Below are 26120 nucleotides of genomic sequence, written 5' to 3' on the forward strand. Positions count from 1 at the left end.
AACTGAACAGATTTATTTTATGAAAACTGCCAACTCAGCTAACTGAAATAACTGTCTGAGTTGTACCTTTGGTGCCCTAACTAACTTTCGAAAATCCTTTCAGCAAACCAAAGAATAAACCTGTTCTTTTACAGAGAAACAGATTTATTTTTGTGCAGAGTCTTGATTTTTTAAGAAACCTCTAGAAAGCTTTTGGAAAAACTTTTAACCACTTCATGTGCTTATTCTAGGCTTGGTTAGGCATCTAAGATAGGTCATGTAGCAAAAGGCAACCTTACACATACACACGCCTAAATACAAGATCATCTAAACCTTTTACAAACTTCAAAGCAAACTAGTTATTTTCTACATCAAACACACACTAAAACTAGGTAGAGAAGAAGCTTCATCCATCTTCAACACGGTCAACATGAATCCTAGGAATTTGCCTGCCTCTACCCCAAACACACATTTTTCGGTGTTTAACTTCATATTATACTTACACACAGTCTCAAACAATTCCTCCATATCCGCTACATGCTGTTTTTCCTCCTCAGAGGTGACAACCATGTCGTCCACGTATGCTTGCACATTTCGCCTGAGCATAGGGGCGAGGATCATGTACATCAGGCGCTTATAGGTGGCACCAGCATTTTTTAGGCCAAATGGCATGACCTTATAACAATAGCTGGCATGCTTATCTTCGTCATTTGGGTGCATCCAAATCTAATTGTACCCTGAGAATGCGTCTAGGAAGCTCAACAGTCGGCATCCCGAGGCACTGTCCACCAAGGAATCAATGCTCGGAAGGGGGTAGGAATCCTTCGGGCAGGCCTTGTTCATGTCTGTGAAGTCCACGCACATTCTCCACTTGTCGTTGGTCTTTCGGACCAACACTACGTTTGTCAGCCACTCGAGGTATCGAATCTCCCTGATATGGATGACGTTCAACAAATTTTGTAACTCGGTCTTGATAACCAAGCGCCTTTCCTCATTGAAATTTCTCCTTCTCTGGACCACTGGTCAGATCCTGTTATCCATAGTCATCCTATGGCACAGGAAATCGGGATCTATCCCGGGCATGTCGGTGGAGGTCCATGCAAACGCGTCCAGGTGTCTAGCTATCACCCCGACTATCTAATCTTGTAGCTCCTGCTCCATAAAGGCACCGAGCTTGAATAATTTTCCTTCAATTTCCCTTTCTTGGACGTCGCCAGCTGGTCCGGGTCGAGGTCGGTGGCTGAGCTTGGTTTCCAAAACTTCGACTACCTTTCCCCTTGGGAGTTAGCGGCGGCGTTGTAACTCCTCTTGCAATTTAGGCTGCTCTCGTAACATTTTCGAGCGTCCTTTTGATTGGATCATATCGTGATCACCCTTCCCTCGAGGGATGGCAACTTCATCTTCATGTGTTTTGTGGGCGTTACTGCTCCTAACCTGTTTAACGAGGGTCTTCCCAACAACAGATTGTAAGCAGAGGGAGTATTGACTACCACATACCTGATAACAATAGTTCTGGCGACTTCTTCATCTGAAAAGGTTATCCTCAGGTCAATATATCCTCGGCACTCCACCTGGTCTCCTATGAAACCGATTAAACATATGTCATGCGGCCTCAGCTGATCGGGGGATAACCAGAAGTTGACGAACGTGGGCCAAAACAACACGTCCTTCGAGCTCCCTTGATCAATAAGGGCTCGATGCACCTTTCTTCCCACCATGATGACAGATATTACTATCGGGTCGTTGTCATGAGGGACTACACCCACCAAGTCTGCCTTAGTGAAATAGAGATCCGGGTTCGGGGTGTCATCGTGACCTTTCATCTCCAGCGTCATTACCGCCCTCGCGTACCTCTTACGCTTGGTTGTCGTGTTTCCTCCACCCGAGAACCCATCCGAGATCGTGTTTAGCTCAGCATGTATGAGTATGTCATGCGATGGGTCCCCCGGAACTGCTTCCCCTTGTCGCTCTCTGTCGTCAACCTTGAGATACTCTTTCAAGAGGCCTTCCTTCAAAAGCTCGACCAACTGATAGCCTAAGGCCTTGCACCGTTCGACACCATGTCTGAAACCCTTATGAAACTCACACCATATGTCTTTCCTTCCTCCTAGGTTTCTATCAGCCTTTTGGGAGAACCTCAACTTCTCGGCTACTGCGGGTATGGCTATCAATTCCTTGTATGATATGCGGAATTTGGGGCAAACCTCCTCCTTTTTGCCCCTTTCTTTGGACTCTCCCTTCTGGTAGTGGTGCAGTCTTGACTCTGCCTTCTTCTCGGTCGAGGTTTCGTTGACCCTCATAGGCCGAGGAGCCTTGCTTGCCTCTCTCGGTTTAGACAGCCGAGAGTGTGAACTATTGTTCCTGGCTAAAACCGCTTCTTCAGTATTGATGTGAGCGACTACTCTTCGCCTAATTTCAGAAAAGGTTTCGGCCGAATTCCTTATAAGGGAGTCGCAAAACGGCCCCGGAGCGACCCCTTGCTCGAAAGAGGACATCGTGAAATTTTCGTCATGGGTTTGGAGTGTTACGGTGAGTGCCCAAAACTGATTCAGGTAATCTTTCAACGTCTTCCCTTCCCTCTATCGCACATTGAAGAGATCATACAATACGGGGGGTTTGACCCGGTTTGCATGAAACTGTTCTCAGAATAGCTTGGAAAACTGGGCAAAAAAGGAGATATGGCCATCAGGGAGTCCACTGAACCACTGTATGGTCGTTCCTGTGAAAGTGCCCATGAACATCTTGCATCGCACTACGTCTGAACCACCCGAGATTATCATCTGGGCATTGAACGCAGTGAGGTGACTCTCTGGGTCTTCCACCCCCCGTGAAAGCAATCTTGGGTGCCACATAGTGTGCAGGCACTGGCTCGTCCATGATGGCCCGCGAGAAAGGCTCGGGGCAGTCTCTCTCAGGGTGGGTTCGTCTCTTGTTGTCCCAGGATACGTCGGTCACGTCGCAAATCCTTATTGGTTTTGCGTAACTGTTCTCGTATTTTCTCTTGTTCTTGTCTGGACTGTTCATTGGCTTCTTGGACGACCTTGATGGTCTCCATAAGTTGTTGCAAAGTGGGAGCCTCGCCTGCACCTTCTTGCACCACTAGTACTTGCCTTGCGTTCCTCATCTCCGTCTACGAGCTTGAACAAAGTGTGGATGACATCAAGTTTTAGCAGGCCCCATGGTGGGCGCCAAATGTTCTCGCCGGTTGACTTTAGGTTGAACGATGCCTCCTAGATCTGTCTCCTCTGGAACTAGAATCATGTCCCTTTGTTGTACTAGAATAAGGCTCTGTTGGGCCCTACGTGTTGATTACACTCCGACGATCAAGTCAGCTAGGGTTCACCGAAAAAATAATGATTTAGTCAAGTATGCAAAAATAGCGTACCTTTACCTGGAGACCTATTCTCCTTTTATCACCGCTCATGCAACATAACACCATTCTCCTTGGAGATCAGGGAATCTTAACCGAAAGTAATTATATTAAACTTTTATTTGTAACAGAAAACCACCTGCCACGGGCACCAATGATCTTCAGGTGTTATCTGCAGGCCCACCTTCTGTTACTCAAGCATATCCCTATCTTACTAGGGTTAATAGCAACTAGCCACGTGTAACATATATGCAACAGAAACATGCAACAAATACGTAATAGAGAAAATATTGTCACATATTAACAATAATAACAAGATTATATCTACCACACAAATATACCTTTTAGACGAGTGCATCAATGAAATTACTTTGTGTACCCATCACGCGTTCTGGGCCAACCTGACTAGGGCCACTGACACAGGTTTACCTGGGCCCAAACATCGAGCAGGTCTCTCGCGGAGCAAAAAGAACCGAGTAGGTCTCTCATGGTGCAAAAAGAACCGAGTATGTCTCTCATGGGGCAAAAAGAACTGAGCATGTCTCTCATGGTGTAAAAAGAACCAATCATACGAAAGGCCTATCGAGAACTATGCACTGGCCAGTACAATAACTTTGTTTAAATAGGTGAAAAGCATTTGAGGTTGAACGTGCGCATCTTTGTATAAGGATTGAGACACTCTTGAAGTGTTCCAATTTATTCATTTGATTCATTGTTTAGGAAAAAAAAACTCACAAAATTAAAAAAAAATGATAAAATTTGTTAGAAATTGATAAAATTAATTGTTTATTTATTTAATAAATTTTGATTTAAAATTTAGGTACTATATGTATATTTTACTCCTTCTCTATTCTCTAGCATGGTATAAGAATAATAATAAAAAGAAACAAGCATACCTAATTCAAATATTCGAACAAGATGATGTAGGTGAGAGTTTTCTCCTTCTAATGACTTATATAACTATTTTCCAATTTACTCTAAGTAGGAGGTCTAGTCAAGAAAAATATATATTCAAGTTGTATATTATTTTGTAATTGCATTCTTATATATATATAATAGGTTTTTCTAAATACACAATTAAAAACAGTTACTGAAAAAATAATTATAAATAGTTTTAATACTTTTTATTGCAATAAATAAAAATCACTTTATTTTTCTTAGAGAAGTAAATAATTTTATGATTTTTTTAAATAACTTATTTTAATTTAATTTTATATGTATTTAGTTTCTCAAATTTGAAAAAAAAAATATTTTTATGTAAAAAACGATTGTCCCAAAGCCACCAAAGTACATCCTGCATATCATCACAAATATATTTAAGAATTTTTAAGAGAGAAAAAAGAGAAATTGGAATCTATAAACTAAAATTAATTTATATATAAACTAATTGGTAGAAATTATCTTATACAAATAGTTTTAATAATAGAAAAGTTACTTTTATTCACAAATTAAAAATATTAAAAATGATTTTATTTTTTAATAAACATGAAAAAGCTTCTAATGTTATGTTATTTTTTTGTAAAACGTTAAATCGTAATCTAGATTACATTGAAGATGGAATGAAAGAAAGAGGAAGAATAGTGAAAGATAGGAACTTTGAGAAGCTAATAGAGATAGTTAAGTAATTAATTAATTAGCATGTGAAACGTGCAGGTAGCCGAGCCAGGTGTCGAAAGCTCTAGTGAGCTTAATGCTATAGACATGGAAAATATTAATATATTCTATAAATAAAATATAATTCAATTTGAAAACATAAGATAGTGATGTACAGTGTAATAATACTCACAGTAGGTAGGTCAAAACTTTGAAGGACAAATAGATACCTATACGTAACTTTGGTGCCTCATGCATTAAGCTTTATTTCCCAATTCACTGTTCCCTTCAACCCTAATCTTTTCTAACTTTCAATTTCTCCATCACTTTTCAAGTGGTCCCTAACTTCTCAAACATGGAATCAGACACAAAAAGCATCCCACCAAATAAGAAAAACTCACATGTTCAGACATTGAAACAATAATATAGACAAGTTTTTTTTTCTTATCCGACAAAAAAAATAATATTTAAGAGATGTTTAAACTCCTATAAAAAAAATTGAAATTTATCTATCTCAATTATATATCATTAGAAAAAACAGTACAGTCCAATCATTATATAATCTTACACATAGAACCTATAATTACACTGATTATGATTAATCAAATTTACTAATTGCAACAAGTGTTGTCCTAGAAGAGGATGTTAACAATCCAAAATCACTGTAACTATGTATTGAAAAAGTCTTACGTGGAGAAGTTTATGTTCAATAAATGCTTATAATAAGGAGGGAAGCCTTTCACTTTCTTCAAATTATTTATTAAAGACTTAGAGTCCTTTTATGATCACAAATATTAATCAATTTTATATGTTGATGATGAATTTCTTACTACTAAAGTTTTAATCATTACCATATTAAAAACTAGTTTAATGAATATAATTGTTATAATTATCGATAATATAGCTTTAGACTAATTGTAATAGTAATTATATTATTAGTTTTTTTTAAACTATTTTTTCTAATGAATCTATTAGAACCAATTTTGACTAGGTTGCTTGATTTTAAACCAGTTTAACAAATTTTAAACCGAATTTTCTATCAGATCAATTTTGAAGTCAACTTGGAATTGCTTTTGTGACTGATTGAACAGGCAAATTCCATGTGGTTCTTAGATATATGGTTGCGTAAGGAGGAAATATTATATTTAACATTTTCTCTTTTTGATTATTAATTAGGCTTGTATGATAGAATTTCTCTAAAGTGATTTTCTTTTAAGTTAGTTATATCTACTAGAGTTTCTTTGTAAACTATATCTCGCTATACTTCAGATTAGATAAAAAAAAGCTATTTATATTTTGTTTTAAATAAAAATGTTGTAAACAACTTATCATTCTCTGATTTTACACATGTAATTTAGAGAGTAATTGAAAGTGTTTTTATATAAAATTATCAAAATATCTTATAATTTATGTATTTTCTTAAAACGTTTTAAAATATTTATTGTTAAAATTTACCAATACAAATCTTTGTTCATCTCATTCGAATAAATTTTATGATTATATTTATGACTTTTTTTTATAAGTGTTCATTGAAAAAAAAAAAAACTAATTATCGATCAAAATTACTCAAATTCTTAGTCTTCTCTAATATTCCATTCATGTATTTGGAAAAAGGAGTTGTAATCAGTGCATGTTTAAATTTATATTAAATAATCCATAATCACGTTGAAATATGTAAAAAGTGATTTTAGATAAATGAATAGATGAAACATAGTCAATGCAGGCGTCTAAGTAGTTCCAATAATAGTTTGCTTAAATTTTTAATAGTTGGCAGGTGTTAATTAATTATGCCGTTTAATTTAATATAATTAATGTGCTCGGTTACACTTTTGACAATTAATTCTAGTGCTATTCATCTATTTTTGCCACCTATTTAAGTTGAAGTAGCTAGGTACTCTTAATATGATGCATAGACAAAGTTATATATTTTAATACAATTTGAATGGAAAGAAAAAATTATCTTATTTTCTCTCATAATTTTCAGTTATTTCTAGACAAGACATTCAAAATTTGAGGAAAATTAAACATTTAAACTCTCAAACAAAAATGGAATGAATTGTTTCAACTCATCATGTAATCGGGAATCTGCCAATAGGGATCAAACTGGGAAATATATAGAATAAATATTCCATACATATGATTGAAATAAGAAAGTATGAAAAAAGTCTGAACCGAAATAAACAAATTTTAAGGTACTGAAACAAACTAGAGTTATCATACAGCTCAGCTTGCATTAATGGAGTTGAATCACAAGAGTCCAGAGTCATTCAAGCCATTGGAAATGTTATACATTAAGATGTTGCTGCCGTAAGTGTCCCTTTCATCTTCTGTGGTTCCGTTGAAAAATGTCGTGGAAGATGATGAATTCAAAGGGCTGGATGAAGTTGTGGACGATAGCAGTGAAGTTAGATTGAAATTTGGGATCCCCTCGTTGTGAGACAGATTCTGATTTCCCAAGAGATTGTTGAATATAGAGTTGAACTTGGATGAAGAGAAACACTGCATAGCTGATGATGATTGGGGAACTGATAAGCCCGATATGTTGTCTCCATTGTCATAGTGCCAAAGATTTTGAAGGCTAAAAGAGGTAGCAAGTGGGGAGATTTGATTCTGTAATTTACTTTTGATCAGTTGGTGTTCCATGTTCAATGGATTAGACTTAGCAATAAGGTTTTCTTGAAGTGAAACCTGGGGTTGGTTTGGTTGGAAGGTTGGTATGGTCTCAAGTTGCATTTGGGAACATTGGGGTTGATTTTGCAATAGATTGCTCCCACTAAGTTGGCTAATAGTTTGCTGGTAATTATTGTGATTCAGTACATTATCAGGGTTGTTTCTGCTTTGACATGACAGAAGAGTGGAGAGCAAACTTAGGAGGTGGGTTGGGTTTATCACTGATCTTCCGATCCCAGAAAGAAAAGGGTGGTTAAATTGGGGTGATGAATTGAATAAAGATGTGTTGAGAATGGAGGCAAGTTGTAGAACATCAAGGCGTGGTGTGTGAGTAACAGGATCAATCCCCATCTTGAATAGCTTTTTCTTGATGTGGGTGTTCCAATAATTCTTGATCTCATTATCTGTTCTTCCTGGCAAGTTAGCAGCAATTGTAGACCACCTGTGCAGGACAAAATTTTCCATTTAGAAATCAATAATTAATTTGCTGTGCTGTGTGCTGTTCTACAAAGTGACAAAAATAAGAAAATGTTGTTTGTCATTGCATGCATGTATCATTGACTTTGCATAGTTCCCTAGCTACCATTCTCTAACTATAAAATGAATTTTAATGCTTCACAGGGTTTAAAGTCCATGCATTAGTTGGCGATTTCGTATATCGTATATGCAAATTCAAAAGGTTTTTTTTTTAATACATTGTTAAAGTAGAGTGAGGTAATATGCATGTAGGAACAAGGAAAAAATGTTAGGACTTTAATTTATCACTTACTTGTTTCCCAGAACACTGTGTAACTGGATGATGGCTTCTTCTTCTTCGAATGAGAATCTCCCTCTCTTTATATCAGGTCTCAAGTAGTTAGCCCAGCGAAGCCGACAACTCTTTCCACATCTTTTTAATCCTATAGATACATTTTAAATATATAGTAATATATTTTATAATATATAAATGAGTATCAATTTTATAAAAATGAATTCAAAGTCATTTCATATAATTGTCCAATTATCTAGCAGAAAGTAAAAGGACGTACCTGCATTTTTGGGAATGGTTCGCCATTTGCCGTGTCCATGTTTGTGAATGTAATCGATGAGTTTCTGATCTTCCTCTGGGGTCCATGGACCCTTCTTCAGTCCATTCTTCTCAGTAGAGGAGTTGGTCATGATGAAGAAGATGGAGCAATAGCAAAAAAATTCCCAATGCTTATAGTTTGTGTCTGAAAATCAGAAAGAGAAAAAAAGAAGACGGAAAAAAAGGAGCGTGATTAGTAGGTGTAGATAATGAGGAGAAAGCGTGTATATATAGAGTAGAGGCTAAGTGGAAGGCAATCAACCTAAGAAACATGTTGAAGTCAATGGGATTCGGTACCGTCCTTTCACTCCTATGTTTGTTACTTGCTTGACGGGTCTATAATGTGCAGAAACTTTACAAAAGCTCTAACCATATATACATACACTCCCACATTGGATCGTCATGAAGTTAACTCAGCAAACTCAAATAAAGATTCCATTCATTGCAAATTATTTAAAGATTAAAATTTTAAAAATTATTATGAGTCTAGATGAACTTTTTACATGTTTCACTTTTCTTATTCTTTATTTCAGTTTGTTTAATAAATGACATGTATTTAACTCAAACTAAATAATATTACCTAATGAGTGTATAATATATAGATTTAACTTTATTAAATATGTTGGCAGTGCAATAGGAATGTATTTGTCCATAATTTATTCCATTTATATGTGAAAATCTATGTGTATATTTTATATTTGGTATACTTTTAAACAAAATATATAGTAATTTCAAAGGAAATGAAGTATCAATTTTTTTAATCGTATGATTTTTTCAAGACTTTAACTATTTTTTCAAGAATGTTAAATTCTGAACACTTCACCTATTTTTTTTAAGAATACTTCATCTATTTTTTTTAAGAACGTTAGTTTGATAAAACAATATTCACTACATAGAAACCAATTTTGTAGAGATAAAAAATAATTAGTTATTGTTACTGCTAGGGAGATGGGATCTAGAGAACTATTGAAGTCTTCTTCTTCTTCCTTCGGTCGGACAAGTCACTGGGTGATGAACTGTGATTCTTCTCGTCTTCTTGCTTATCTTTCGGTACTCGGCACTCGGTCGTCGGGCGAATCACCGGATGGTGGGGGTACCTGCGAAGGCACTCCGACGCTCAAGTCAGTAAAGCGGGTGGTCAGCTCTCAGGTAGGTGAACAGTAATAAATGACATACCTTACTCCTTGAGATGAGCGCTATTTATATTATTCTAATGGGCCTACCTTGTTGGGCCCGTTTATCGAGGTGGATACCGCTTAGGGTTGCATTACCTAATTCTTGATGATGGATTAGCTTCACTGATCTCGGTTTGAGCGTTAACTGTAGTAGGGGTCGGCCGTCGGCCAAGTTCCCATGGTGTGGGTCGGCCATCGGCCAAATTCCACTAGTATTGGTCGAGTCTTATAAGGTCTCGGCCAAGTCTTATAGGGTCTCGGCCTCTCGGCCTTTCGGCCAAGTCTTCTAAGGTCTCGGCCTTTCGGCCAAGTCTTCTCATGGCCTCTCGGTCATTCGGCCAAGTCTTCTAAGGTCTCGGCCTCGCCCATACCGGTACAGTTCTTATAGTGACTAAATTAGATACCATTTTAGAAACTAAAAACTTTTTTGTTCTAAATTAGTTTCTATTATTGTTAAATGGTTTCTAAATTGGTATCTAATTAACAACCAAAGTTTTTGCTACCAAATTTGGAAACTAAATAATTGGTAGTTAAAATATTGGTAGCTAATTAGATGCCAATTTAGAAACCATTTAACAATAATAAAAACTAATTTAGAAACCAATTTTTTGTTAGTTTTTAAAATGATCTCTAATTTAGTTACTATAGCAACTAATTATTTTTTTCTTTAAAATTGGTTTTTATTTCATATTTTCTTGTAGGGATGTTATTAAGAAATGTTCATTATTAATTTTATTTTAATTTTTAATTTTAAATATTTTGGTATTATTACAAGGTACAATTTGTAATTTTGTTTGAAAAAATATTTTTATTATATATGCCCCCAACACTCCTCAGCCCATAATACATGATTTTACATTATTAAATATCTTTTAAACTAAATAAATAAATAATATATAGATTTACCCTCTCTTTTTTATAATTTTTTTAATTAAAAATAGATTTTTTGTTAGTTCTAAAGTTTCAAAATAACATTTTTTCCATTACCCTTATTTTTATTATACACTAAAAAATGAATATTAAATGGAAAGAGAATTAAATGTTCTTCTTTATTTGATTTTACTGCAATTGAAAGAGAATATATACATTGTAATTTAACTTTATTTTTACAGTATATTCACATAGAAAATATTCACGCCAAAAACTCTTTTTCACGTCGAACACATTAAGGGTAGAATTGATAGGATCCGATAACAATTAAACATAATGGAATTTAAATATTCAATCTCACTAACTCGGTAAGCTCATGTTTATTTTTATTTTTAGTCAATTCGAAATTCAAAACAAAAAACTTAAAATTATTGAACATATTAAGTGACTACAAACTAAGAGAACGAGCTCACTTACGAAATGAAGCGAGACTATTCTTGTCGTGATGAGTTTGAATTTGACTATATTTAATTCACTTTCGCATTCACTCTGTCACTGTTTGAGATTCTCACCATCTTAATTTTTATTTAATATTATTACAGCCATCATATATTCAATATCTAATTGTAGGTCGAGAAAGATTATTTTAATAACTTAAAAAAAATACTTACGAGAATCCAAAATATACGTACATTTAAAAAAAACTATTTTAGATTACTTAAGAAGCATTAGGTGCTCCTATTCGTAACATATTCTGCTGTCACTGTTTACTGAAACATTTTTTATGAGTTAGTAATAATAAATTATAAATTAATTTCATTAAATAAACTGCATCCGCTAATATAGAAAAATGTGTTAAATAAATTTTAATATTAAGTTTAATTTAACCTTATCAAATTCATTCATAAGATAAAATTGTATTTACTTAAACATTATAAATAAAACGTCATGACATCATTCATTATGTTGTACCAAAGGTTCAATACACCAATCCGAGAAAGAGAAAATCGCAGCTTGTGACTTGGATATAACCTAAGATCAAATCTTTAGTTGTACCAGAGCAAATACTTCCAATACATCTATTACACTCATTTAAAAAATTACTCTATTTCTATGCTGCTAAATCTCGTTGACAACTGCGATCCAGATCACTCCCCAAACTTCATTTGTCAAAGTCGTCACATTACTCATCCTAAACTGAGAGAAGTTTAACAATGAAACATTATGGAACACACTTTGCATTCCCAACCAATCGCAACAATAGTTCAACAGTAACCACCAAGCAAATCTACATTAAAGTGGTTAACATTTATTTATTTTTTATTACTGATAAAAAATACTTATATATTATAATTAATATCCTTATTTTTAATAACGTAAAATCATTATACGTTATAAAATCTCCTTATTTTTAATCAACCTAAAATTTCTTACATATAATAAGAAAAACATTTATTAATGCAAAGAATAATTAATTTTAGTGAGTGACGCAGAGATTGTTATAGTTTTCCTCCATGATGAGAGGATGAGTTTAGCGTCGATTGTGTTATGAATGACCAATGAAGATGCAACAGAATAAGTCTACCATAATAGACTGTGCCACAGTGCACCACCGATATGCTACGTTATTCATTGCCAAGCTCCTGCATATAACTAGCTTCAGCTGGTATGCTAGATTTTCACTGTTTAAGGTTGAACGTCTAACAACAACATTGCAAAACGTGTTCATCCAGCTATATCTACTTTTTTCAAACACACAAAAATAACTCTGAATACCCTACCTTTCATTTAATGTTTTGACTTATGTCTTTTCTTTTCAATTTTAGACGTGACTTCATGAACACTGTATTCGATCATGGCTCATCCATTGGCTTTTACTTGTTCATGCATAACGCGTTTCTTTCTTTGTACACACACACTGCACAGACTGTATATATGGTTTAAGAAATTATTTTATGTTTCTAAATAGTTTCTCAGCTTATCGTATTAATTGTTTCATTCTGCAAATAAATAAGAGAAATAGAAAAATATTAAAAGTACTAAACCGAAAAAATTATTCACGGATCTGATCTATAGATAAAGTTAACATTATTTAAGGATTATTACCTATGAATCCTTATTTGTCCGCAAGTACATTCTTATGTAAATTTATGCACAGATTTTTATATATGTAGATATTATTTTTAAAAATTGTTTTTAGTGTATATAATTTTTTTCCATTTTATCTTTATATTAACATTTTATTTAGATTATTATGTCATTTTATAATTACTAAAACACTACTTACAGAATTGTTTCTGAATTTTGAATTTAGAAGATTTATTTTTCTCTTTTTCTTTTTTGTAACTGATCATGTCTGTTGACCAGAACGTTGGAACTTGCCTCGTCAAACTTGGATCGACGTGTGCACCGCTTCGACCTCCGTCCTCCGCCAAGATCCAACCCAAGAACCTGCAAAAGAACAGAGCGGCGCCGCTGCGGCCGATCGCACTCCAACGCCCAAGTCAGTGACCGAACCACCAAATACTAAGAGCAATAACACTCAAGAACTCTCAAGGAACCGTGCAATGTTCTCTCTCACAGTATGCTCAAGAACTCGCAAGCGTAAAGAGTATAATCTGAACGTGTGTACCTCGAAAGTTCGTTGGGAAACCCTTTTATACCTGGTCACTTTCTCTCTCCTGGCAGTTACAGACCTGGACACGTGGCTCGCATCCAGTCGTACACGTGCCATCATCTGGAGCCTCCTTGACTTGGGCGCTGCTTCTGACTCTCTTTTGGCTAAGTTACTTATGCATGGTACTGCCTAGTGCATAGCTAACTTGGGAGTGCGATCTCTACTGGAACTGGCGAGTTAGGATGCCTTCGTACACCTTCCCTGTGATCTCGCCGGCCGCCTTCATAATTTGCACCACCTTCATCTCTGGCGATGTGCTTGCTCTGGCGATCTCCAATCACTAGGTCGCCTGAGTTTACATCTGGCGACTTCATCTTTAACCCGGTGATCGCCGATTCTGGTATGCTGGAGATCGGAACACGCCAACTTAATAACTAGCGACTTCACGAGCCCCCCGACTTCTTTCCCTTCTACCAACCTGGCGTCTTGTCAACACGCCGACACCGTAGCTTGATGCCACGTCATCACTTCCGACTACCAGGGCGGTACACAAGCCCCCCAGTCTTAAGCGAAGACTTGTCCAGCGAAAAGACTAAAAGAGTCACGTCAATATCGGTCTACGTGGCACTGGCGCAGAATTTCAAGCGGTTGTACTTTCTGCTTCCCTGGCGCTCCACCAAACCCCTCACCCATCGCTCGACACGTGGCTTCATCAACGGTTACCTTCAGTTAACGTTTGCGCTTCCCAAACCCATTTCGAAAAACCCTTAAACCCATTTTCGCTCCACTGTTCCATCACTTTTCTTCGTATCCTCAAACGCTCCAACTCTCTTCTGCAAAAAAGCTCTCAGCGTTCTTCAACATTCCGAATCTCCAACATTCTTCATCGCCTTCCTGATCATAAAAAGGTACTTCCTTTCCTTCTTCTGCTGGTTTTTCCTGTATTTTAACCGATTCGCATCATCCTTTAACTATCTGGTGCATACGTTGTGGGTTGTTTTTGCTATTTCTCCTTTTTCGTAACTTAGGGCTCCGTCAACGTCACAACGAACCTACGTTCGTTCGTTTTTCACCCTTCTTCCATGATCGAGTCAGCCTCTGTGAACCCTGATCATTTTTCCTTTTCTTCTTCCTTTGCAGCTTCAACAATGACTCGCTCAAAGATCACCCCAAATCCTCCTCCTTCATCACGAAATCCTTCCTCACAAGCACACGACCCACCGCGAGCACGCGGCGCTTCGTCTTCTCAGGCTGAGAGGCCTGCACCTTCCCGCCCCAACCTGGCCCAGGCGACTCCGCCTGTCACCGGAGGAGCCTCCGTTCCCCCACCAGACTTCAAAAAACTATATCCTTGGGCCAACTCGACCTTGTTGAGGGAAACGTCTTCTGTGAACACTGCTGGGGCAGTTTTGCGATTGACGAAGGGGGATGAGCCTCACCAATCATTCCACAAGGAGCACGACGAGAAGATGACGGTGCTACCTTGCCCCCATGACCTGCTAGTTTGCGCTGACGACAAGGCAAACAACGGTGGACCCTTCTGCTTCGTTTACACAACCTTATTCAAGAAGGTGAAACTCAGGTTTCCCTTCACTCGCTTTGAGAGGGAGCTTCTCACCGAGCTCAACATCGCCGCCGCCCAGCTTCATCCCAACAGTTGGGCGTTTCAAGTCATGTGCGACCACCTGGGGTTGCCAGCATCTGTGGATGTCTTCTTGTTTCTTTTTGAAGCCAAGCACCCAGGAGATCGCCTGTGGGTTAGCTTGAACGGGATTGCTGGGAGGTCGATCCTCTCCATCTTCCAGCAATCCTATAAAGACTGGAAAGGCAAGTTCGTCCAGATACGCCCCAACGACAAGGACGCTTCCTTGCTCAACGGTTTCCCCTTGTACTGGGTAAACAAGGGGAACAAAGAGTCCAAAAGCTGCTTCAGGAGACCCAGAAGTCCTGATAGCATGGGCGCTTTGGACAGAGATCTCTGTTTCTTCTGGAAGAGTGTGGCAGATGCCAACATCACCTTCCTCACCACCACACTCATCTGCTTCGAGTTCTTCGAGGACCAACTCGAAATTCGAATAGGTTAGAACGCTTAAGTTCTTGTTCTAATACTACTTCTGTTAACTGTTTCTGGGCGTCTTGTGCGTTGTGCGCAAGACTTTGGTTTTATTTTTCTGCACCCTTTATCTGCTTTGCTGCATATTGCCTTATGCATTTATTTTCTCTCTGAACTAACCCATGCATTTTTGCTCTATGCAGATAATATGTTGGGCCAGGGCAAGCTCCATGAACTGAGGGCGCTCGCCCGAACCCACGGGTTGGCATCGGGTTCCCAAACCGTGCCAAACTCTGTGGTGGAGATCGCTGCTGCTCAAGGCAGATCGCCACCCAGGGGCCCAACTTCCTCTGAGGCCCAACCCGCCAACCAACGGAAAAAACTTGTCCTCAGGAGACCCAAGAGGAAAGCTCCCCAAGTAGTCCATGAGGAGGAAGAGGAAGACGACGAGGTAACCGAAGATGGCCTTGTCACGAAGAGGAAGAGGGTGGCACCTTCTTCTCCACCTGCTCCACCCCCTCTTCCAACATCAACACCGCCGTCTACGCCTGCTCCTCCTCCATCATTGCCACCTCCACCAGCTCCTGCTTCACCAGTCCAAGCCATTCCATTGGCATCTGCGCCACCTGCGGTTGAGGCCCCCGAGCCAAACTTCATGGAGGACCCCCCGAGCGCCTCCACGCCTTGTGCAACAGCTGGAGGGGGTCCTCCTTCAAATGCCTCAGCCGCAGACGTTGCTCCAATCGGGGATGAAGTTGCTCATAGCTCTCCAATTCTAATTACTGAATCCCCGACGTTGCCACCTCGCCAAGAAGCACATGCTGATCAACCAACTAAAGAAGGTGGCGGCGAGAGCCAACAACAGGCCCAACCGGCGCCTCCACAGGCAGGTCTCTCCATTGAGGTTAAGAGGATGTGGGAGCCTTTCTCTGCTAAACTGAAGATGATGGCAGAAGACTTCCCCACCATTATATCTAGAGCTGTGGAGAGCTCCACCAGGAAGCTCCAGGACGACCTCTTCAACCTTCGAACTGAGAATAGCACTATGAGGGTTGAGGTGGAGAAGTTGTCCTTCAATCTGACACTCGCGGAGGTTGAACACTCCCGAGTAGAAGATGCGATGAGCACCGAGCTTCGGTTGGCGCGTAAGGAGGCCACCGATCTACGCCACAAGGTGCAGCTTCTGGCCCAAGAGAAAATTGAGCTGGAGAGCAAGATTGTACCTTATCGCATTAAGGTGGCTGACCTAGAGGCCTCAATAAAAGCTGACGCCGCCAAGGTGAAGAAACTGGAAGAAAGGTCAGCCGACCGGGAGGTCTTCCTTGGAAAGGTGGAGAAAGCGAGGGATGACGCCATGGCTGAGCTTGCCGAAGCCAACAAGGAAAAAGGGGAGATTGCTGCTGAACTGGGCCAGGTGCAAGCAGAATCCAATAAGGTTGCTGAAGACCTTCTCCAGGCTCAAGAAACCAACGAAAAACTCAAGAAGCAAGTTGAAGAGCTGGAGCAGCAGAACAAGGGGTTGAAGGAACAAACTGAAAAACTCAAGAAACAAATTGAAGAACTTAATCTGAGTTCTGCCCAGATCCTGGCTGCTGGATTCGAGGCTGCACGGGAACAGTTCGCCTGCTTGTTCCCCGATCTGGATCTTAGCATGGTGTCCCTTAACAATGAGGTGGTGGATGGAGAGGTGGTTCCTGCTGAAGACTGATCAATTTCCTCCATCCACTACCTTTATATTTTCTCTTTGTATATAATTGTAATGAACTTTTTCCTTTTTCTGTATATGTGTTCTTGAACTGATACTCATTTTAATGACAAAGTCTGTGTATTTCCTCTTATATCTTCTTTAGCTGCTTTAACTTCCCTTGCGCAATTTACTTCAGAGAAATGACTTAGTAATTTCGTAGGCACGATCTTGTACTTAACTGTTTCGAACCATTTCAACTTCAAATAATAATCACTTTAACAACTTGTAATCTTAAGGCAATCAACCTTAGCGCAAAATTACTCTTCAAGCAACAAACTTTAACTCAACTATTGGCTTAAAACATCGCTTCACCCGATCTGCTTCATCAAAACGGGTTTTTAACTTTCTCGCCACTGCTTGAACTCTTTCTGGTCGCCAAAGACTCTTGGCGATATCAGCTTCTTTCTGGCTTCATACCTTGGCCATTGTTCTTTATCTGGGGTAGAGGCGCCTTTCAGATCCTTCTCTACCTTCCTGAACTTCAGAACAAAAGATCGGGTGGCTAGGCGCTCTCTTCGAACCTACCTTAGCCACCTTCCAAACTTCTTCCACCCTTTACACCATACCTGAACTCGTTCGAGACGAGAAGGATTTTATCTTGCCTGAACTCGCTCATAGGCGAGAAGGTCTTTAAATCGTGCCTCTACATTGCCCCAGGGGTTACATCTCCTCCCCCCAGAAACACTGAGGACTTTTTACTGGTGCCTCTACATTGCCCCAGGGGTTACATCTTCTCGCCCCCAGAAACACTGAGGACTTTTCACTGGTGCCTCTACATTGCCCCAGGGGTCACATCTTCTCGCCCCCAGAAACACTGAGGACTTTTCGCTCTTCCTCGCCTGCACTCGCTCGACGGCGAGGAGGTCTTTAACTCGCCTCAGGACGCGCGAGGGCGTTGAGGTCTTTTAACTGGTGCCTCCGATCGCCAAAAGACGATGAGGACTTTAACTTTAACTTGTGCCTCCGATCGCCGAGAGACGATGAGGGCTTAAAACTTTAACTGATGCCTCCGATCGCCGAAAAACGATGAGGACTTAAAAATTTAACTTGTGCCTCCGATCGCCGAGAGACGATGAGGGCTTAAAACTTTAACTGATGCCTCCGATCGCCGAAAAACGATGAGGACTTAAAACTTTAATTGATGCCTCCGATCGCAGAAAAACGATGAGGACTTAAAACTTTTTAGAAAGCGTGCAATATATCTTTAACTTGCCTTAAGTCACATATAAGTGACAAGGTCTTTCTTCAAAACTTTCTGAAAACAACAGGCACGCAATCTAAAACAACTTGTACTTTGAAAACTTCTCTTTATTGGGTGGCCTCATTAAAAACCCTCCTTAGGGAAAAAAGAGTGCCCCCTTCAAACTGTTTTAACAGAGATATTGTAATATAACTTCGTGTTTGTCTTTACTTACAAAGCTTCTTAACTGTAATACAACTTCAGGTGCGTGGCGTTCCAAGTGCGAGGAATCGCCCCTCCTTCCAATGTCTCTAAGCGGTAGGCGCCGTTCCCGAGCGCCTCAGTTATTCTGAACGGCCCCGTCCACTTGGGCGACAGTTTATTCTCCATCTCGTACTGGTGGGCTTTCCTCATCACCAGGTCGCCTTCTCTAAACTGTCTTGGCATCACCTTTGAGTTTTATCTTCGTTCAATCCTTCTCTTCACCGCTTCAGCCTTCAATCTCGCCTCTTCCCTGACCTCATCCAGTAGATCCAGGTTCAGCCTTCTCTCTTCATTCGAGTCTTCCTCGACGAAGTTCTGGAATCTCGGCGAGCTCTCCTGGATCTCTACTGGAATCATTGCATCACACCCATAGACCAAGCTGAACGGGGTCTCATGGGTTCCTGACTGCTCGGTGGTGTGGTACGCCCAGACTATGCGGGGTACCTCCTCAGCCCAGCTTCCTTTGGCTTTCTCTAGCCTTCTCTTCAAACCTCTCAGCAACACCCGATTAGCTTACTCCACCTGGCCATTCGTCTGAGGGTGCTCGACGGATGCAAACACTTGTTGAATTCCCACCCCTTCGCACAGCTTCTTCAACAGGTGGCTTGCAAACTGAGTCCCATTGTCCGACACCAGGCGCTTGGGCACTCCAAATCGGCACACAATGTTCTTCCACACGAAACCTTCGATCTTGTGTGCGGTGATCTGGGCCACTGGTTCTGCTTCGATCCACTTGGTGAAATACTCAATCGCCACCACCAAGTACTTCATCTGCCTGATCGCCAGCGGGAATGGTCCCAGGATGTCGATTCCCCAAGTATGAAACGGCCAAGGGCTGTAGATCGACTTCAACTCCTCGGGAGGCGCCTTGTGCCAATCGGCGTGCTGTTGGCATTGTTTGCAACATTGGGCATACTTCTTGCAGTCTTCTCTCATCGATGGCCAGTAGTAACCTGCACGCAGAGTCCTTGCGGCCAGAGCTCGACCCCCGACGTGGCTTCCGCATATTCCTTCGTGGAGCTCTGCCATGATTCTCGTGCACTTCTTGCCATGTATACATTCTAGGAGTGGGTGAGTGAACCCAAACCTGTACAGATCGCCATCAATCAATGTGTACTTGCTAGAATTTTTCTTTACCTTCCTAGCCTCTGCCGGATCCAGCGGGAGAAGGCCATCTGCCAGGCACCGCTTGTACTGTGTTATCCAGGTGTCTGGCTCATGGGTAGCGCAGACCTGTGTCATGTTCACCCTCTCTCCCCGACACGCTCTAATTCTCGGCGATCTCAACGTTTCTTGCGTTAAAGACTTGTGACTTCTTGCCGCTTTTTCCGTCGACCTGCTTATCTGAAGAACCAGGTGATCTGCTACAAATGCCCTTGGCGTCTTCAGAGTTTCTTGAATCACCGTCCTCTGCCTACCCCCCTTGCCTGAACTGGCGAGCTTGGCCAGCAAGTCAGCTCGGGCATTCTGCTCTCTGGGCACATGCACCACTTCAAAGGAGGCAAAGGAACTCTTCAATTCCAACACATACTCCAAGTAAGCCGCCATTTGTGGATCTTTAGCCTGGAACTCGCCTGTTACTTGTCCTGTGACTAGCAGCGAGTCACTCTTAGCCATAACACCATGGCTCCCATCTCTTTGGCCAGCAAAATCCCGGCGATCAGCGCCTCATATTCTGCTTGATTGTTGCTGGCTTTGAAGGCAAACCTCAAAGATTGTTCGATCAGCACGCCGTTGGGTCCTTCCAAGATGACTCCAGCACCGCTACCCTGCTGGTTTGACGATCCATCCACCGAGAGTACCCAACAGAAGTCGTCCCCCTCAACTCGTGTCGCTTCGGATGAGAGCTCGACCACGAAATCTGCAAAGATTTGCCCCTTGATCGGGCCTCGGGGCTCATACTTAATATCAAACACTGACAATTCTACCGCCCACTTCACCATCCTTCCCGCAACGTCAGGCTTCTTCAAGACCTTCTGGATGGGTAGGTCAGTCATCACCAGTATGGTGAAGCTATGCAAATAGTGGCGCAACCTCCTCGCCGAAAATACCACAGCCAGCGCAGCCTTTTCCAGGGCTTGATATCTCGTTCCGGGGCCCTGCAACACCTTACTAACAAAATAAATAGGCTTCTGAGCCTGATCTTGATCCTGGGCGAGCACCGCACTCACCGCCCTCTTAGTTACAGCAAAATACAACCTGAGAGGGGTTCCCACCAGCGGTTTACACAGAACCGGCGGGCTCGCCAGATATTCCTTCAGCTTGACGAAGGCTTCCTCGCACTCCTTCGTCCAAGCGAACTTGTTATTCCTCCTTAGGCACTGAAAATAGGGATGACCCTTTTCTCCGCTAGCTGACACGAAGCGAGACAGGGCTGCCATCCGACCTGTTAGCTGTTGAACCTCCTTCACCGTAGCTGGGCTCCTCATCGCCAAGATGGCGGCACACTTATCAGGGTTGGCCTCTATGCCTCTTTCAGTTAAGAGGAAACCCAAAAACTTTCCAGCCTCCACGCCGAAAATGCATTTCTCTGGATTCAACTTCAATTTGAACTTGGCGATCGTTGTGAACAACTCCTCCAAGTCCGCAACGTGCTTGCTTTTCTCTGGCGAGGTCATGACCATGTCATCGACGTACGCTTGCACATTCCTTCCCAGCATCGGTGCAAGTACTCGATCCATCAACCTCTGGTACGTGGCCCTTGCGTTCTTCAGCCCAAACGGCATCACCTTATAGGAGTAGCACGATCTCTCGGTCATGAAGGCGGTCTTCTCTTCATCCATGGGATGCATCTTGATCTGATTATACCCCGAGAAGGCATCCAGGAAGCTCAACAACTTACACCCTGCAGCACTGTCCACCAGGGCATCAATGCTTGGCAAAGGATATGAGTCCTTCGGACAAGCTTTATTCAGATCGGTGAAATCGACGCACATGCGCCATTTCCCATTACTCTTCTTCACCAGCACGACATTTGCCAGCCATTCAGGGTACTGGACTTCCCTGATGTGGCCTGCAGCGAGGAGTTTCTGTGTTTCGTCCCTAATCGCCTGCCTCCTCTCCTCGTTGAACTTTCTTCTTCTTTGTCGCACTGGTCTTACCAAGTTGTCCATCGCCAGATGATGGCACAAGAAGTCGGGATCGATCCCGGGCATGTCCGAAGCGGACCATGCAAACGCATCCAGATGCCGTTCTATCACCTTGGCGATCTGGTCCTGGAGCTCATCCTCCAGGGATCTTCCTAGCTTGAAGATCTTTCCCCCGATTTCTCTCTCGAGCCACTGCTCGACGGGTTTTGGTCTGGTTTCTCTGGCGATCACCGCCCTGGCGATTCCCAGTTCTCTCGCTTCCTCAGGGCGATTCCTGGCCTCTTCCTCCTTTGGACCAGCATTCCCCTCCCCTAGCTCAGCATCCACCATCTCCACGTCTCTTCCGGCGGTCTCTTCTATTTCCGTCGACCTGGGCTTCACACCGGGAGGCGGGGTGGTTGTCACGTAACTCACTGATCTTTTGTTTTTCAGGCTATTCTCATAGCACTTCTTCGCTTCTTTCTGATCGGACTTGATGGTGATCACCACCCCCTCCATAGACGGCAACTTCACCTTCATGTGCCGGGTCGACGGTATGGCACCTATCCTGTTGAGCGTGGGTCTTCCCAACAGGATGTTGTATGCTGAAGGAGCGTTTACAACAAGGTATTTGATTTTTTTCGTTCTTGAACCCGCCACATCTGTAAACGTTGTCCTCAACTCTATGTACCCCCTGACCTCCACCTGGTCACCAGCGAAACCATACAAGCACCCTCCATAGGGCCTCAGCTGGTCAAGGGGCAGCTCCAGCTGCGTGAAAGTCGGCCAAAACATCACGTCTGCCGAGCTTCCTTGGTCCACCAGCACCCTGTGGACCTTTCTTCCTGCTGTTATCAGCGAAATTACTATGGGATCGTTGTCATGAGGCACAACATCCCCAAGATCTTGCTTGGTGAAGGTAATATCCACTTCTGGTGAGTGGTCTTCAAACATATCCACCGTCATCACAGACCTCGCGTACCTCTTCCTCTGTGATGCGGTGCATCCACCTCCTGAGAAACCCCCTGCAATGGTGTGGATCTCTCCGTGCGTGGGCATCTCGTGCTGCTGAGCCTCAGCACCTGCTGGTTGGGAGCTCGACGCGCCCCCCGTCCTTCTATCCAGCAAATAGTCGTTTAGGAACCCGCTCTTAACCAGATCGTCGAGCTGGTATCCTAATGCCAAGCACGAGTCCACTGTATGGCTAAAGCCCTGGTGAAACTCACACCAGGCGTCTGGCTTTGGTCCCAACACCTTGTCGCCCACCTTTTCTGGCGCCTTCAACCTAGCAGATATATTGGGAATGGCGATCAGGTCCGCCAAACCCATGACAAACTTGTGCTTAGGCGGGCGATTGTATTCCCGGCGTGCTGGTTGCTGGCGTCCTTGGCCCCTACCCTTGTTCTTCCTTGGATCATAAGGATGGCGAGTCCTCTGATCCCTTCTGGCCGCCGCTGTCTCCAGCACCCTCTGTGGCTGGATCCTGGTCTGGGCGCGTGGCCTAGCGGGAGCCACGCTTCCTCTCTTCTCGGCGACTTCGCTCTCGTCGGCGATGTGGGCCACCGCAAGTCGCCTAACCTCAGCAAACGTGGCGGGGTGAGCCCTGATCAATGCCTCGCAGAATGGTCCCGGCAGCACGCCCTTCTTAAATGCGTAGACCAGCATTTCTTCATCTTTGGCCGGTGATCTGACCATCTGCGCCCCAAAGCGATTTAGGTAGTCCCTGAGGGACTCTCCCTGATATTGCCTTATATCAAACAAATCATAAGACACCCTGGGCGGTGCCTTATTCACGATGTACTGCTCGACGAAAATCTTCGAGAACTGTTGGAAATTGGTAATGTGACCGTTAGGCAGGCTCACAAACCATTCCAGCGCCGTTCCCTGGAGTGTGCTCACGAACATCTTGCAGTACACGGCGTCTGATCCCCCTGACAACATCATCTGCGTATGGAACGTGGTGAGATGAGCCTCAGGATCCTCCACGCCGGTGAAAACAGCCTTAACAGGAACCACACTCGCAGGAATAGGCATGTCAGTAATCGCCTGAGCGAAAGGCATAGGAAAAACACGAGGTGGCGACGACGGCGCAACCTCTTCAGCAATAGAACGCCCTTGCTGCTCCTGAAGAGCTTGACGCAGCTCCTCAGTCACCTTGCTAAGCTCATCGTTCCTGGCGCGAGAGGCAGCCAGGTCCTCATGCATTCTCGCCTGTTCTATGCGCGAGGCTTCCACAGTTGCCTGCAACGAACGCATCATCTCTGCCATCTGCGCCATGGTCATGGCGGCGGCGCCTTCAGCAGCGACGGGCGCGACTGGACTTGAACGATTGCTTCTCATTTTTCTCATGAAACTTGGCGAATCACAGAATGCAGCGAACAACACTTACTTCAGCTACGATTGATTCAGCGATCAATCGGTCATAACCTCGCAAAACTTCGCAAAAAACTCAAGAACACCGCGAATCCTCCAAAGAAACCTGCAACTCCACCAGAAACCACCGCTTCTCCTACGGATAACACAACGAGCCAAAGAACTCAAACTTCACCGAACAAATCTCCCGAAAACAGCAGAAAACCTCACTTCACCGAACAAAAACCCGAACGAACGGTGGAAAACGCGAAATCACTGAACAAATCTCAAACGAACAGCGAACAATGGTTGCACCAGCACACAACCACGCAGAAAACTACGAAAACCTCCAAGAACTCACGCTGTGGATGGGAACAGGTTTTACACGGCCCCACGGTGGGCGCCTGATGATCCTGCCTGTTGACCAGAACGTTGGAACTTGCCTCGTCAAACTTGGATCGACGTGTGCACCGCTTCAACCTCCGTCCTCCGCCAAGATCCACCTCAAGAACCTGCAAAAGAACAGAGCGGCGCCGCTGCGGCCGATCGCACTCCAACGCCCAAGTCAGTGACCGAACCACCAAATACTAAGAGCAATAACACTCAAGAACTCTCAAGGAACCGTGCAATGTTCTCTCTCACAGTATGCTCAAGAACTCGCAAGCCTAAAGAGTATAATCTGAACGTGTGTACCTCGAAAGTTCGTTGGGAACCCTTTTATACCTGGTCACTTTCTCTCTCCTGGCAGTTACAGACCTGGACACGTGGCTCGCATACAGTCGTACACGTGCCATCATCTGGAGCCTCCTTGACTTGGGCGCTGCTTCTGACTCTCTTTTGGCTAAGTTACTTATGCATGGTACTGCCTAGTGCATAGCTAACTTGGGAGTGCGATCTCTACTGGAACTGGCGAGTTAGGGTGCCTTCGTACACCTTCCCAGTGGTCTCGCCGGCCGCCTTCATAATCTGCACCACCTTCATCTCTGGCGATGTGCTTGCTCTGGCGATCTCCAATCACTAGGTCGCCTGAGTTTACATCTGGCGACTTCATCTTTAACCCGGTGATCGCCGATTCTGGTATACTGGAGATCGGAACATGCCAACTTAATAACTGGCGACTTCACGAGCCCCCCCGACTTCTTTCCCTTTTGCCAACCTGGCGTCTTGTCAACACACCGACACCGTAGCTTGATGCCACGTCATCACTTCCGACTACCAGGGCGGTACAGTAACATTTTCTTCTAATCTCTTTTAGAAATATTTTAACTCTCTACTTTTTGGTTAACCTTCTCCTTCCTCCTTTAAGTGCTCCTCCATCTAATTATTTTTCTCTTTTAACTCTTCATTTCTTTATTTTAAGTAACTAACCCACAACCTTCTTTAGAGTAAGAGAAGTGTACCGACCAGTCCTTGAGCGTTGTTGACCACTGGTAATGTTGGTGCCACATAAGCGGGTCCCACGAGCGGCGTGAGTTAGTGTCTCACAAAGCACGTGCGTCAAAGAGTCAAGAGTGGTCAGACATCAGTCATCAGGATGTACCGACTTGCACTAGACAGTGTGGAGAGATCGGACATCGGGAACTCAAACAGTAGAGCTGGGCCACGAGAGGTGGATCCCAGATATCAGTAAGGGAGAAGCCTAGATCACGAGGGTCCATGCGTGTAGAGTGGATGACATGTTCAAGCGTAACACGAAGTGTAGAGCCACTGGAAAGATATGACCTGTGAGGGTCGTATTCCAGGGGTGAGCTGCATGCATGGCACACGAAACAGCTAGGGCACTCCCAGAGATGGGTGACCCCAGAGATCAGGTGCACTAGGAGGCACCCAAGTGGTCACCCCGTCTGAGGTTGCACTCCAGTTAGGGACCCCACACGCTAGGTTATCCTATGTGTAGGGTAACAACAGTGTTGGACCCGCCCATCAGAAAGGCCCATTTCGGGTAAAGAGGAAACCCTAGTTTCAGTTTATAAATAGTAAGGCGACAAACTTGACGAGGTACGCTATTCCCTTGCGTCGCTTTAACACACATAGTGACAGTTACACAGTTTCGGTGTTTCCTAACCCTAGTACTGACTTGAGCGTCGGAGTGCAAACGATCTCTAGGTGTCTTTGT

At 42.8% G+C, this 26120-nt stretch overlaps 2 protein-coding genes across 2 annotated transcripts; both read right to left on the reverse strand.

Annotated features, from left to right (window-relative positions):
- Window positions 1–1337: 1337 nt before the first annotated feature.
- Window positions 1338–2474, reverse strand: LOC137834220 (uncharacterized). Its single transcript, XM_068642282.1, has one exon. The coding sequence runs from the start codon at window positions 2472–2474 to the stop codon at window positions 1338–1340; it is 1137 nt and encodes a 378-aa protein (XP_068498383.1).
- Window positions 2475–7034: 4560 nt separating this feature from the next.
- Window positions 7035–8880, reverse strand: LOC137835354 (transcription factor MYB41-like). Its single transcript, XM_068643826.1, has 3 exons — window positions 8641–8880; window positions 8382–8511; window positions 7035–8054 (listed from the first exon to the last, which is right to left on the reverse strand). Exons 1-3 carry the CDS (start codon window positions 8768–8770, stop codon window positions 7190–7192), a joined length of 1125 nt encoding a protein of 374 aa, XP_068499927.1. The 5' UTR covers window positions 8771–8880; the 3' UTR covers window positions 7035–7189.
- Between the last annotated feature and the right edge of the window lie 17240 nt (window positions 8881–26120).

Source organism: Phaseolus vulgaris, chromosome 5, assembly GCF_000499845.2.
Source record: "Phaseolus vulgaris cultivar G19833 chromosome 5, P. vulgaris v2.0, whole genome shotgun sequence".
NCBI lineage: Eukaryota > Viridiplantae > Streptophyta > Magnoliopsida > Fabales > Fabaceae > Phaseolus > Phaseolus vulgaris.

Excerpts from the sequence above, each read along its gene's own strand:
- LOC137834220 (XM_068642282.1), bottom strand. The coding sequence starts at position 2,474 with ATGTCCTCTTTCGAGCAAGGGGTCGCTCCGGGGCCGTTTTGCGACTCC.
- LOC137835354 (XM_068643826.1), bottom strand. The coding sequence starts at position 8,770 with ATGACCAACTCCTCTACTGAGAAGAATGGACTGAAGAAGGGTCCATGG. Across the intron at positions 8,512-8,640 it reads AACCATTCCCAAAAATGCAG|GATTAAAAAGATGTGGAAAG; the intron begins GTACGTCCTTTT and ends ATGTATCTATAG. Across the intron at positions 8,055-8,381 it reads CACAGTGTTCTGGGAAACAA|GTGGTCTACAATTGCTGCTA; the intron begins GTAAGTGATAAA and ends TGTCCTGCACAG.